The 15,463-nt window shown below is 44.0% G+C and overlaps 2 protein-coding genes across 2 annotated transcripts in view; one reads left to right on the forward strand and one right to left on the reverse strand.

Annotated features, from left to right (window-relative positions):
* Window positions 1-334: 334 nt before the first annotated feature.
* LOC117554861 (P2Y purinoceptor 4-like) lies at window positions 335-1,327 on the reverse strand. The gene has a single exon (XM_034229429.1). It carries the CDS (start codon window positions 1,325-1,327, stop codon window positions 335-337), a length of 993 nt encoding a protein of 330 aa, XP_034085320.1.
* Window positions 1,328-1,741: 414 nt separating this feature from the next.
* Window positions 1,742-15,463, forward strand: part of schip1 (schwannomin interacting protein 1) — a 220,838-nt gene continuing 207,116 nt past the window's right edge. The window contains exons 1-5 of the mRNA XM_034229412.1: window positions 1,742-1,864; window positions 2,102-2,195; window positions 13,372-13,439; window positions 13,746-13,832; window positions 14,758-14,899. Coding sequence (XP_034085303.1) covers window positions 1,842-1,864; window positions 2,102-2,195; window positions 13,372-13,439; window positions 13,746-13,832; window positions 14,758-14,899 — 414 coding nt within the window. The 5' untranslated portion in view covers window positions 1,742-1,841. The remainder of the gene's footprint in view (window positions 1,865-2,101; window positions 2,196-13,371; window positions 13,440-13,745; window positions 13,833-14,757; window positions 14,900-15,463) is intronic.

A 15,463-nucleotide genomic window follows, 5' to 3' on the forward strand; every position in this document is an offset into this window, starting at 1 on the left:
CACCAGTTCCCTCAAATGTTAAATGTCACCTCTGGCCACACAGTATCATTTATTATCAGAACCGCCATTGCAGGATATAGTCTCTTACTTTTGCTTTTATTTAAGGTTTAGGTTGCAATAAGTCAGTGTAGGCTACATAAATATGCCCACAAGTCAGTGCCTTGTGTGACCTGTTGAAGTTTGCAAAATACATTATTAAATAGCCTACATAACATTTAAATAATTATACAATTAATTATTAAACAGTTAAGACAGTGGTATAATTTCAGAGTTATTACCGCTCTGACTAGTGTTAAAAGTCACTTGTGGATATTTGAGACTTCTAAACGATGCTCTACCCTCCGGACCTGTAAGTGCTGCCTGCATCCACCAGACACAGGATGGGCACCACTCTTTTCCTCCTCACCGACAGCCAGGCCCGCAGCTTCCTACGCTGCCGATCACTGCCCAAAAAGTAGAGGAGAGGATTTGCGCAGGAGTTGAAGCTGACCACAGGCTTCCACACTTTAAAGGAGATCATGACTATGTTCAGAAGATGACAGTCCGCGGGCATGTACACCCTCACAAACAAGTAAACGGTCCGAGAAATGTGATAAGGGACAAAACACACCACAAACATGAGAAACACAACGAAGAGAGTGGAAAGAGACTTGTTGCGCATACGAGCAGTCCTGGCGTGAGAGATGCTGTCCGTGGCCCTGCAGTAAAGCGCCGTCATCATGGAGGTGTAACAGGTGATAACGACGAGGAATGGGATCAGAAACCCCACTATGGCTAAAAACATCCCATAGGGAAAGTACTCTTTAAATTGCTCGGGGCTGGTCATTTCAAAGCACACAGTCATGTTGTTGATGACCCCCGTGTGTGCAAAGACCAGTGTCGGTAAAATCTCTGCAGTGGCCAGGATCCAAACCGACCCTGACGCAAAGAGGGCCAGTTTGCTGGTCCTGAAGCGCACACCAGCAATAGGGAAGCACACACCAATGAAACGGTGCACGCTGACGCACGTGAGAAACATCATGCTACAGTGGAGGTTGACGAAGAAGAAAAACCTGACGCTTTTACAGATAATGTTGCCGAAGGGCCACAAGCCGCCCATTGCGTTGCTGATGATGAGAGGGGGCAAGGCCAGCACGTAGAGGAGATCCGCCACCGCGAGGTTGGTCATGTAGATGACCGTGCTGCTCCAGCGGCGCGTCCGGCCGCAAACGCACCGCAACAGGGCCCCGTTCAAACACAAGCCCAGCAGAAACACGAGGCTGTAGGACACTGGTAGAAGGATCCTTTTGTAGTAGTTGGTAACTGGACATATTTGGAAGTCCTCCATTCAAATAGGTGGTTTGATAAGTTGGTGGCCTAGTCACTTAACTTAAGAGTAAATTAACTTTGTTCTCCTTGCACCTCATCGGTCTGCAGCTCACCTCTGTGCTCTAAGGATGGCGTGTGCTTCGTTAAAAAAAAGATTGAAACCAAATGTATGTGTTTGTTCAACTCGTGTTTCCCTCCTGGTCTCAGCCCACACCTGTGTGATGTAAACCATTATAAAGCCATATCTAGGATATGAGCAAATAGACTGGCACATAATAGGCTGAAGATACTGTAGTATGAGATTGCCCTTCTCCAGAAAGCAGGCGTGCAGAATAACTAATGCTGTGATTAGAGCCGATTGCCGAGTTAAATGACACCATCTACACACGCGCGGTGGGCGCTGTATGAAAACGCGCGCACGCTCAGCGTCCCATTGGCTGAGAGAAATTCCAAGTCTGGTGTCTCTCCGGCTGCTCCCGACTCAAGGTGTTCACTTCATCTCTGTCTGACCGCGGAGAGAGGGAGAGCTCATCATGCTGAGGAACGGCACGTGCAGGTTAGTGGCACATCCACCGACTGTTCTTAGTCATACATGTAAAGCAACAATGTTTATTTAGGACTAACGAGCAGCTCCAGTACCGGCTGATTCGACATGCACTGATGAGTGATATCATTCTGCATGACGGTACTCTGCAGCCGCACACAGTGAAGGTGTATCGTTCACTGAGGGTTTATAACATGTATTTTATATCTGGGGATTTTGTGTATCCTAATTTGAGCGCTGTCCTTCCAGAAGCATGTATCAGGGAGAAGAGGCGAGGCTGCGCAGCGGGAATCAGGCTGTGGCTCGGGAGAGGAAACACCTTGCTCTGTGCATTAATAACCAGGTAAGAGGCATCAAGGACAGAGGGCAACCGACTAGTACAGTATTATGGCATGACTGTGAACAGTGTATATCCCTGGAAAGATATTGCTAATGGATGATGGGATCTCTTCTGGTGAGGGAACATTTCAGCAATGATGTAATTCACTTTCTGATCTTTTTTTGGAGCAGTAAGTTGATCCTCAGTAGCAAAGTCTCTAATGGGAAAAAGAGCCCATAGACCGAAGAAACAAATTGAATGTATACTATTATTTTTGGGGGGAATTTGACATAATTTAGGCAACTATTCTCTGCTTGCTGGAGAGACAACAGAGAAGTATCATACTACGGACAGGGACTGTAAAACTAAAACTCTCCCCCTGCAACTGTGTACCCTATACAGTACACCGCTTTGGATTTAGCTTCCCTTTATTCACCCATGCAAATGGTACAATTGACTGAATTCAATTTAGTTTGGAGAATTGCTTTTTCATGTTGGCTTGAGGCGGCTTAAAGATTTGTGTCATGGCAGAAGCTGAAAAGGTTTCAGAAATACAGGCCTATTGGAACTCCAGCTACATATAACTTTTCTCATATGCGACTAATGCACAGTCACGATCATATCACAATATATATACCAAAAAAACCATCTATAACTTTTTTCATTGTGTGTTGTCTCTTTTCTGGCTAATAAATGACACTCAAAATAGGTGTGTGTGGAGAGAGGGGTATTTTACATGTTTTAAAACTTTAACAGTTGGCTTGTGAACAGTGGTTGTTGTAATTGACTGCCTAATTTAAATTAGTTTGCTTATCCTATTTAAAAGAAGTATATGATGTTTCCTGTGTGTGCTTGAGTGAGTGTTAGGTGCACAAGTTCACCTGGTTGTTCTGAGTTTCTGAATATTTAATGCCAGTGATGTAGTGTTGCGCATTATCGGCGGCAGGGGATATTGAGCGCGTGAGCTCTGAAAGCACTGTTCCATCACAGCACCTGACTCACAGCAATATATTATGGTGGTGCAACCCTCCAAAACACACACACACACACACACACACACACACACACACACACACACACACACACACACACACACACACACACACAGTCTTGTTCATTGCATGTTCTCTAATTTTGACTTCAGATTTGTACCACTGCACCACTTGACAGTTGTATTTTATTATTGCTCTCAAAAAATGACTTTTCCAAATGAATCCAACTTCACTCTGTGAGACGCCATGTCAGAGTAGGTTCATATAGGACTGCAAGGGAGGAAATGAAGAAGCTTCATGTAGGACTAACCAGTAATTGGTATGTGAATTATGAGTGAGGACAGAAATGCAGGTTATTGGATATGAAGGCTGCTCCACTTGCTGTGTCTGTGTGAGTGATTCAGATTCATTGCAGAGGCGTGAACCCCCAGAGAAAGACATTAATCTATCCAGCTATTACCTCATAATCAATGGGACAGATGCATTTTACGGCCATGAGCTCTGGTTGTTAAACATTTTACACACAGCTTATTTAAACAGCATGCCACAGGGGGTCGCGTATGGGGTTGTGCATGAAATATACAATACAGGAAACATTGTTGACACAGCATTAGCAGCTGGAATCTTCAAATCATTCATCAGTATCACACACGAAGCCCCTTGGTGTTCTTTAGGCAGAGAACATGCAGAAATATTTTTATTTTATTGAATTGTGTGCTTCACAGGAGCAACAATCCAGCATAAACAAGTGCAGGGCAGCATCAGTTCACCAACCAGACACAGATATTCTGTAATATATAAAGGGATGTACATAGTGGGAGTGTGGTGAAAGGGAAGGGTGTCATATTTCAGAAGTGCATTATCGTCTCTCTCCCAGTGGGACATAGCTGTGCTGAGTGCTGTTTGCGCCAGCTCACTCAAACTCTCTGCAATTGAGTTGTAATAACCCGCGCTGGAGCGAGATGAGGCTGCACACTGACGGATAGGTAACTCTTGGCCTGCCACGATCATTTTATGAAGAAATATTTATCCTTTTGTGAGTGTGTGTGCTCTGGTTTAATGCAAGACGAAGAAAAGAATATGTTTTTCTTTTACGAAAATGCACAATAACCCCAAAACATATACACAAAGATGCTTAGCCTTACACACTCCTGTCAGTTTGCTTTGTAGTGATATCCATCCAATCACATTACCCCTGTCAGGGAAGGCCAGTTTAAATGAAAGGGCTTAGTCTTGGATCACTGAAGGAATCTCCCTCAACGATGATGGGCATATATGTGTGTGTGAACATGCTCTCACTCACACCTTCAACCTATTTTAACCAAATCCGCTTTCTATTGGGGGAATATTCCCAAGCTCTCCTTTTTGCATTTTGATCGACATACAGTATTTTTTCTCACTCTCACACCTTCTTCATCTCGTCACAACCCAGCTTCACACTTCCCTGGATGTCTTTCTCTTCTCCTGTCCCAATTTATTTTTAACATACTCTTCCTACTTATTGATAGCCTCTTGCTCTCCTCTCCTTCCATCCTCTTTTAAATGCTGAACATTCTTCACTGCACTAACGTCAGCTCAACACTAGTTTGTATATTGTATGTATTCTGTTCGCTACAAGCTGAATTGATTAATCAGTTTGCAAAAATCAGCAGAAAATCAATCAACAACACATTTTTATATTGTATATTTACAGTATATCAATGTATCCTTCATCAAGCAGAATGGCAAGTATTAGCCTGTTCCGGCTTCTCAAATGTGATGATTTTATGCTTTTTCCATTTTTAATCTTTGTGAATTTAAAACATTTAATTTATGGGCTGTTGGTTGGACAAAATAAGCATTTTAATGCTGTTACCTATGTACATTTTTCCCATTTAAAAAAACTTCTTGATGATACCATTAATGAAAAGAAAAACCTTAAAATTGATAGTAAAAATAACCACAAGTGCAGCTTTTGTGTGTATGCTTTAAACTGTCTTTCTAAGGGGAGTATATCATGGCTCTAACAGAAGTGGATCTATCTGTATTTGATAAACCGCATACTTTTAAATGGGAAATTAACCTCCATATGTGTTCATGATTTAAACCTGCTTGAAGTTGCTATTTCTTATAAGTGCTTCATAGGTCAGTCTACACCTCTTGCTCCAGCTTGGTATTGATGGCTTTGTTACTGCAGCGGCCTGGTATTGAGAGAATGTATTGGTTCGTAAACGCTGTTATCTGATCATTATAAAACTGCAGCTCTTAGTCAATAAAAGTTCATCAATTTCATTCTTTCTCATTTCACGCTTATAAACCTTAGTATATTTTTCTCTGTCTCCTGCTCCCTCTCTACTCAAATAGGATTTAAAGGATGACCAAAATGACATAAATGCACTTGTTTCCCTCTGTAGAAATTATCTGTTTAGTTCCAAAAAGCCCTAACACCAAAAGAAAATAGCATTTCCAATCCTGTCATCATGTCATGACTCTACTGTACTGTATGCATTACATTTAATGCACACACACTGTACAACATTATTTAGTTTTACAGCTGATTTGTATTCCATATTTTATTCCTCTATTTAATTCCATTGCAATGTAAATACTGTTATATTTTACTATATATTTTTTATTATTTTAAATATGTTTCTAGTTCTCTTCCTGTGTTTTTAATTCTTGTTTTTATGCACCATGACACCAAGTCAAATTCCTCGTACGTGTAAACCTACCTCGTAATAAACCTGTTTCTGATTCTGATTCTGACATGATGCAGTAACACCTTCATCTCGCAGCGGGCTCTTTTTGTACTCGGGGACTGAGGCGAAAGAGTAAATGTGGACTTCCATATAACTCCTTGCACGCACTGCGCATGTAAATTGATTTCCGATATCACAATTAACGAGCATCTCCACTGGCACAGCTCTTCTCCCGATTGGACATTTCCACAGGCTGATCGGCCAGTGGAGCAGCAGCCAAACAGCCGATAGTGTGATGCAGATGTATCCGCGCATCGCTCACTACAATCAAATCCTCTGAGATCAGATTGACTTGTGTCTTCTTTATCATGTTAACGTGTATGTAGGTATGTTGTGTCCATGCAGGCGTGTTTGTTCCCTCAGTGCAGGCGTGTTTGTTCCCTCAGTGCACTCAGGTGTGTGTCTCTGTTTGTTTGCTTAGATGTGTGTGAGAAATTATCTCACTGAGTGGACACACTAGTCTGAAGGGCACAGAGAGCTTACCATCTCTAACACACTCGAGGGAAAACTCTGTGTGTGTTTTAGTGCGGACATTCCTCTGTGCCTGCCATCAATCTCTGTGATAGAACTAGGACTCTGAGAAATGATGATCTTAATAACTCGTCAATTAGAGGGAAGCAGCCTTTTTGCTGTTGTTTTCTCCTCCCTTCCTTCCTGTTTCCCTTCCTTCTCTAATTTTTCAGTCACATTATGCCTATTACTGTCAACCTTCACCTTCCCTAGCCTTTCAGTCTATTGATTGCCCTTATTTTGATATTGGAAATAATAACATTAAGCTGTTTACGTGCCTAGCAAAATAGATATCCGTTAATATCCCTACTTTTATGCGATTATGTATTAGGTTATAGCTGGGGCATTTCCTGGACCTGGAAACATTCGGGGCTTAGCCCACAGTGGCAGCGCCAGAGATTTTTCTTTTGGGGGTGCTGTGGGGTAGCTTGACGTTACCTCATTCACACCAACGCAACTCCGGTTCAAGCTCCGTGCTAGAGCTTTTCAGGTTCAGAACCGGTTCTTCGGTTTAGCTCCGGCTCTTTTCACACTGCCCAGAGTCCGACTGGTGCTGCATCATTGCGTCATCGTTTGCGTCATGACGTAACCGTTTGCGTGCCTGCTTCATAAAGCCAAACCGCGCGGAAACCCCTCACAGCTGACACCGACAACAACAACAATGGCCGATTGTGCTCCAGCTTCCTCTGTACCTCTTCGGAAGACCAGATTCCCAGTAGGTAGCTGGTCTCTTCAGTGGACCACTGCTGCTTGTTAAGTTTCTCCATCGTTGTGTACAAGCTGGATAAAACGTGGGCTTCTTGTTGTTGTTCAGGAGTTGATCCCGCCCCTGCCCCCGCCTCGACGTAAGCATGACGTATGTGGTGCTTTTGCTCTGGCCGGACAATTTTTGGTGCTTGAAACGAACCGGATTCCGGAGCTAAGAGGCTGCTCCGCTGCGGTTACCTCATTCACACCAACGGTGTTTCAGGGCCGGTTCGGAGCTGGAGCTTGAAAAGCACCGGGTTTTCCTGTTCACACTGCAGCGGAGCAGCCTCTTAGCTCCGGAATCCGGTTCATTTCGAGCACCAAAAAATTGTCCGGCCAGAGCAAAAGCACCGCATATATCACGCTTACATCGATGCGGGGGCAGGGGCGGGATCAACTCCTGAACAACAACAAAAAGCCGGCGTTTTATCCAGTTGGTACACAACGATGGATAAACTTAACAAGCAGCAGTGGTCCACTAAAGAGACCAGCTACCTACTGGGAATCTGGTCTTCCGAAGAGGTACAGAGGAAGCTGGAGCACAATCGGCCATTGTTGTTGTTGTCGGTGTCAGCTGTGAGGGGTTTCCGTGAGGTTTGGCTTTATGAAGCAGGCACGCAAACGGTTACGTCATGACGCAAACGATGACGCAATGACGCAGCACCAGTCGGACTCTGGGCAGTGTGAAAAGAGCCGGAGCTAAACCTAAAAAGCTCTAGCACGGAGCTTGAACCGGAGTTGCGTTGGTGTGAATGAGGTAGGTGTGAACAGGAAAACCCGGTGCTTTTCAAGCTCCAGCTCCGAACCGGCCCTGAAACACCGTTGGTGTGAATGAGGTAATAGAGGGTGCTCAAACATGTAGGGTTTCCCATTAAGGTACCGGGAGCTACAGTGGAATTTTCTACCGCAACAATCCCCACACGCACATACACAGTACACCCGCGACTGTTACCTCATTCACACCAACGGTGTTTCAGGGCCGGTTCGGAGCTGGAGCTTGAAAAGCACCGGGTTTTCCTGTTCACACCGCAGCGGAGCAGCCTCTTAGCTCCGGAATCCGGTTCATTTCGAGCACCAAAAAATTGTCCGGCCAGAGCAAAAGCACCACATACGTCATGCTTACGTCGAGGCGGGGGCAGGGGCAGGGGCGGGATCAACTCCTGAACAACAACAAAAAGCCGGCGTTTTATCCAGTTTGTACACAACGATGGAGAAACGTAACAAGCAGCAGTGGTCCACTGAAGAGACCAGCAATGACGCAGCACCAGTCGGACTCTGGGCAGTGTGAAAAGAGCCGGAGCTAAACCGAAGAACCGGTTCTGAACCTGAAAAGCTCTAGCACGGAGCTTGAACCGGAGTTGCGTTGGTGTGAATGAGGTATGTTACAAGGAAGGCTTGATAATCAGCTCACGGCATATAGGTGTAAGTAGGGGTAAAGTGCTATTTTTATTTACAAGTGGGGTCCTCACCTCCTCTAGGGGGGTCCGGGGGCATGCTTTGTTGTGGAACAAACAGCTCCTGTCCGTTAGTGCAGCTCAGACCCGGCGCCAGAACAAATCTAAAGGGAGGGCATATGATTTTCATGGGAGGGCACACAAAACCTTCACGTGCTGCGGGCCTGCGGCACAATATCAAACAGCAAGGCCAACAGCATTGCGTAAAGACGCACACTTATCGCAAACATACACAAATAAAGGGCAACATAGAAACCACTTTGAAACATTGTGTGCGTGGCAGCACAGACACTGGTAAATCACGAGCAATGCACACTGGTTACGGATGGCAGCTTCCTCATCGCTGCACTCGGAGAGAAATAGTAGAGACGGAGACGATGAGCTGTTTAGCCCGCCTTGGGCATGGTTTATTCTCCTATGCACTGCACTCGGACATGCTGTGGAGTGAATCGAGTCACCTCTGAGAGGGAGTTGGTTGACAGCTAAAAAAGCTATAATATCAACGACAGCTGACACGTAATAACGGCTCCGTGCCAGCTGATCTGCACCAAAGTTCTAATTTCCTTATTTGTTTCCTCGCGTATATGTCTCTCTCTCCACAAACTCTCACATGAAATGTGTTCTTTTGATGCGGCATGTCTTAACAGTCCTTTATCAGTCTGTAATGCGTGTTTCCAGTCGCAAAAACCTTTGACAGTATAGCCGCATCAGATGAAGACGTATTTACTTTAAACTGTCTACAGGGGAAACAAAAGGCTGCGTCTGCTTTTAACGAATCTTCAAACCATGGTCTGTTGTTGTCCCATGCAGTTGCAAAAATGCGCTTCTTTCCTGAAAACAATCTCCCTGGATAACGATCCAGTTTCACCTGGTTGGGTTTATTAACCCCAAGATCATCTGGGGCTGTTGGTCTTTGAGCGGTTGCTGGCCCAATAGAACCTGTTGATGTGCTGCAAGGTAGCGTCTGTAGTGGAGGCACCGGCACGGAGCAGGAGGAGGAGGATGCTGGCGGTTGTGGTACAGGGTGTGGCAACGCAGGTGACGGTAGGGGCACAGGGAGCTGTGCCTCGGAGGACAGCGTTGGTGGCGGCCGCCTTGATGAGTCAAGGATTGGGCTCGCTAACTCAGCCCAGGGGTTTGCCGAGGTCAAGCTTGTGACATTAAGGCGTGCTGCTGCAACGGCAGGTGCAGTTCTTTCATCGCTATTTCGTTTGAATAAATCCTTAGACCTTGTAAGCCGATTTATGATGTCCATTTTGTAATTCAAACAGAAATGGGAGTCTACAGAATGCACAATAAACAATAAACAAATCCAGAATAGGCGGCAGAGTGTGACGCTGTGATTGGTCTAAATGGGGACGAATCACAAATCACAACAGACGCAGGCATTTATTTGACGTAGCCTGCGATTTTTTTTTTTAGTTCTGACATCACATATATCGTAGCATAAAAGTTCACAGTTTATTTATAATTAAAAAAATAAAATATATATATATATTTTTAATAAATAATAAAAAACGTGTTTATTGGGGGAGGGCAGGAATGTCAAATGGGAGGGCCTGGCCCTCCCACGGCGCCGGGCATGGTGCAGCTAGCTAACCAGATGCTAACAACACGGTCCCTGCTGGCACCGGTGCTTGCCTCTGTTGCATTCACTGAACACGGGAAATTACATTCCTGCCGTCCTCTCTAGTGTCATGATGAGGTTCAGGTAACGCACGGTTAATGTATTATATTATTGAGGGAGAATTGTCCGGGGCTACTCTACAGAAATGCCCCGAATGCCCAGGTGACGCCACTGGGTTATATAGATAGTCATGTACCCTATGGGCTGCCAGTAATGCCTTTCTTCTGTCATCAGCTGCAGTTGTTTTGCTCCCTGGGTGTTTCTATTGCTCTCATATAACTTAAGTGCATGTATCTGGATCTCATACAGTTGGTTGTAAACACACAATAGATCAATATCGTAGAAAATAATAATAATAATAATACATTTGATTTATATAGCACACTTTAAAGACAACGTCATCTCAAGGTGCTTCACAAAGCTATAAGGAAAAATAAGTAAAAAGATGAGTAAACAATGATATCACCTGCAAAAGAATGACAGACACAAGATTTATCAAGTGTTGCAATCTTTGAAAGCTCCAAAAATGTTTTACAATAGAAGTGAATAGTAGTCCATTGGTCTTTCTTATATCATGATTTAATATTCATTAAATGGTATTCATATTAATAAGATTATCTTATTGAGAATATTCATATTCAGGTAAAACAATTCTGATCTTAATCAGCAGCGTTGTTATTTGTCTGAATTCTTATTTTAGTTTGAGCATCTGGATGGATTTTGCAGTTAATAAAGCAGAACACTTGTTGATATGGTTGTATTTTAAACCCTTATTGGCCATTTGCCTGGCATCCTAAACCCTTAATCTCAACTGGCTTCACTGAGAGGCAAGGCGAGAACATTCAGAACTAATGCAGTAACTTCGAAATGTCTGAACTACATGTTCCCAAATGTACTATAAGCGTAGAAGTGCAAATAACACACATGTACATTATATGTGTAATGCACAATATATCAACCACATGCATTGTCTCACTTTATTATTTTTCCAACTTGTGTGAAGCAGGTTTGAAGCATATATGGCGAACTAATAGGCATTTTACACATCCAGTTTACATAATACTAGCATAACTGTCAAGTCAAGTTTCTTGCACCTGATTAAATGCAAATTCAATTTTCAAACTGTTTTTAGACCTGTTTTTTACAAAAATATGTTCCCCCAAGCTCCTAAATGAGCCACTATGTTTACCAGCGAGTCCCTACTTTGTCTGTCTGCTGTTTGGTACTGCGCAGGGAGGGTTTATTTGGTTTGTCTGACAATTTCCTGCCTGCCTGCTGCAGCTGTATATGAGGAGAGCAGTGAATCTAACCCAAAGGAATAAAGTGTAAAACAACAAGCTAATAGACACTAAAACACGCATGGTGCAAAGGAAACCTTTGAGTCAGGTTATAATTCTCAGTGGGTTAATCACGTAAATGGTGGCCTTGCTCATTACACATACCTAAGTCATTTTGGTAGTCATTTAGTACCTGTATATTACTGATTTGTGAGCTGAATTTATCCTTACACCCTCGATGTTGACACAAGCACTTAAACACAAACATGGACAAATTGCAGCTTTACCCTGCTGGCTAACGTAAAGATGAGTTAATACTAGAGATGGAGGGGAGCTGCTTTTGCTGCTTTGGGAGCACATCCATCTGTCCAGTCCCATTGAGCTTTATGGCAGTTGGCCCAGAGCTGCCTGAGACCGGCCTCACCCCCTGGCCTGCAGCCGGAGTATAGCTGGTTGGCACCTGCAGAGCACACGCATGCTGTTATGCATCAGAAATAGCATACACCCTGTTGTTTTCCTTACCACATCCTGTGTTTATGCTTTATTAATATCTCTGTAAATATACCCAGACATGCTTGCACTCTTAAGGTTTATACACAGAAATATATCATGAAAAAAGAGCAGTTTTCTTACAGTACATGTAGGCATAGTCATTCAGCTACTATGCCAATCAGACGGTACGCAAAATGCTTCTGATTTATTATCATTATTTATCTATTTGTCATAACAAGGTTCAAGGTTCTTTATTTAGTCATACGAACATATCTACAGTGTAATTATGCCGATGAAAATCTTGTGTCACAAGCTTTCCAACAGAGCAACACAAAACACAGATAAACAGAAAAAATATAGTGCAAGTAAATAGTAATACAAAAAGAAAAATAGTTTTGAAATAGTGCAATAAGAGTTCAAGTTCAAGTTATTGAAATAGGATATATAGGTAAATAGATAAATCATTTCAAAATATTTTTTAAGAAGCAGCCAGATGAATATTAGGGATGTTGTTTCAACAGTTCAAGTGTTTAACAGTCTTATTGCCTGTGGGATGAAACTGTCCCTGAATCTGGTGGTTTTAGTCAGGATGCTGCGGTAACGCCTGCCAGACGGCATCAGACAGAACAGTTTGTGGCTGGGGTGATGGGGGGGTCTTTTATAATCCGGAGGGATTTCTTCCTGAGCCGCTGGGAGTAAAGGTCCTCCATGGATGGCAGCTCCGTCCTGGTGATGTTCTGTGCAGTTTTCACCACCCTCTGTAAAGCCTTACGGTTGAGGGCGGTGCAGCTGCCGTACCGGGCCGTGATGCAGCCAGTCAGGACTCTCTATGGTGCACCTGTAGAAGTTTCAGAGTATCCTGGAGTCCATGTTGAACCTCCTCAGCCTGCGGAAGAAGAAGAGCCGCTGTCGAGTTTTTTTGGTGATGGTGGTGGTGTGAAGAGTCCATGTCAGGTCCTCAGTGATGTGGACACAGAGGAACCGATGGGGGCGTTTCCCTCTCTCTGCTGCTTCCTGTAATCCACAATCAGCTCCTTGGTTTTGCTGACGTTGAGATGGAGGTTGTTATCCTGGCACCAAGATGTCAGGTTTTCGACCTCCTCGCAAACTTCACGATGGTGTTGGAGCTGTGTGTGGCCACGCAGTCGTGTGTGAACAGGGAGTAGAGGAGAGGACTGAGCATGCAGCCTTGAGGGGCTCCGGTGTTGAGGATCAGGGTGGAGGATGTGATGTTTCCAACCCGCACTGCCTGGGGTCTGCCCGTCAGGAAGTTCAGGATCCAGTCACAGAGGGCGCTGTTGAGCCCGAGGTCTCTGAGCTTGAACCTTGAATTAAAGCCTTGTTGCATATTAATGTTTTTCAGGATGAAGTGAAGAGGTATCATCGCTTCTGCAATCACAGTGGAGGGCAAGCAGTTCCCAAGGTGGAGAGGTAAGACATTACACAAAAGTGTCTCTACTGTTCCATGCATAAGTACTCATATTTTATGGACATCACTTAATCTACAACAAGGGTCGTATACTCTGATGTAAATCATACACATATTCTACCATAACAAGGCCCACTAGTGAGCATGAACTCTACCGTGACATCCTCTTTCTCTACCAAGAGCTTATTATGCCATTACTTTTAATATCCTTTGAAATATAAACTTGATTTGGTTTTGCTTAAAACTGTGTGCTGTTTTTGTTGTTTATGACCTCATGTTTGTGTTTATCTAACTTGCCATTATCATAGAAGCCGTCCTCATAGGAGTGAGGAAGAGGATGACAATAGCCCTTGTCGCCGTGAGCAACAAAAGCATCTGGAAATCAAGGCTATTGTGTGAGTATCACCTGTTCTACACTTTGAGTCAATTTCACACAGTGCCATCCATGTTACCTCTGACCTTAAAAGTGCATTTTATTGTTGTGTGGGAGAAATCAATTTATGTGCGGCTTTAATTCAATCGTCCCGCTGATTAGGTTTCAGAGCCAGGGTCAGAGTGCACTTCTGAGTGCATGAATCCTCGTAGGCTGCCATCTCGCACCATTTTCCCTAAACAAGGGCCCTCGCTTTTATAGGTTTAACAGGCAGAGGAATAGGATGCAGGAACAGATAGACAGACCAAAGGGAGAATAAAAGTGCAGAAATAGGAATTGAGGAAGAAGGGGGGGGGAAGAGTATTGGTTTTGGAGCTAGGAGTTATGGCTTAATTCAATTTGTTCCATTTGGCCCAGCTGTCTCTCTGCTCCAATGGAGGTGAATGTGTTTCTCCATCGGGTAATTGATCCAACACTCCATCCTGGACCTTCGTGCTGGGGTGACTACAGGGATGAAATAAAGTTTAAAGAGAGAGACGGAGAGAGGTATCTGTGGAGGTTGAAAAACAGGGATGAGATACTTGGTGGGGAGTAAAGTTCAAAAAACATATCTAGAGAGAATATGTTTCAGAATAGCCAAGAAATACATTTAGGAAAGAAAAGTCTCAAAAGAAGAAAATACAGTGTTGAGAGAGAAATTAGATATGGTGCATGGTGACATCATGTTTTAAATAAAAATACCATATAGATTTAAAAGTTTCTTATCGTTTTACTGATAATTAAACCAGTAAAGTTATAGCCTGGAATTGCTTTAACACATTGTTTATGCAAACGTCTAAAAATCAAGGATGCCCAAAGTTATGCCTCCCATATGGCAACTCCCTAATTTAGTTTCCTACCGATATGCAGATGTCACTGATACGTGCTTTGTCCACTTATATCCACAGGATTCAGCGGGCTTGGCGTGCGTGCACATCCCGCAGAGAGAGCTGGCAGGGACAAGGGGAGGACCGCGACAGCCAGAGTCGGGGTGAGACGGTGCCTCCCGAGGGCCTCCAGGACCCTGTGGTGACCACCGGTATTTCTCCGGTAAGACCGCATAAAGAAAATCTAACAGACAGCCATATGGTGCAACATGAGTGTGGCGAGAGATCTAGATTTTTCTGTTATGACGTCTGAGATATTAGCTGTGATCTGTTTATTCTGCCGAGGATGAAAAAAGAATGGGTGAGTGGATGCATGGATGGGTAGACTAATAAAGAAGAGAGAAAAAGTGGGAGCAAGGCGGGGTGTTTACTTCTAGTGTCATCTGGGGGACTGCGGGGGTCATATCGGTGGAGGTGGGTTGGATGCCAGCTGGCACAGTGCCCAGATCTGTAATTAGCCATTAATTAGGTAAATTTTCAAAGCTGGTTGATTGATTAATGAAGTGCCTCTGCCCTTGTCCTCCCCCATCTCAACCCCCACCCACTTCCTCACCCTTTCAGTCTCCAGAGGGAGTGCAGGGGGGAGAATTAAACAGTGCTCACAGGGCATGGCAGCCAAACAAAAGCAGGAGAAAAAATGACTATGAGTAGCAAATAAACAGTGAGAAGAGAAGGGGGGAGAAGGGAACAAAGTCGGGGGAGAAAGGCAGAGGCAGAGATAAGGAGA

This window comes from Gymnodraco acuticeps, unplaced genomic scaffold (assembly GCF_902827175.1).
Source record: "Gymnodraco acuticeps unplaced genomic scaffold, fGymAcu1.1, whole genome shotgun sequence".
NCBI classification, from domain to species: Eukaryota; Metazoa; Chordata; class Actinopteri; order Perciformes; family Bathydraconidae; genus Gymnodraco; species Gymnodraco acuticeps.

What these genes read in the sequence shown, in the direction of transcription:
- LOC117554861 (XM_034229429.1), bottom strand. Translation starts at nt 1,327, where the DNA reads ATGGAGGACTTCCAAATATGTCCAGTTACCAACTACTACAAAAGGATC.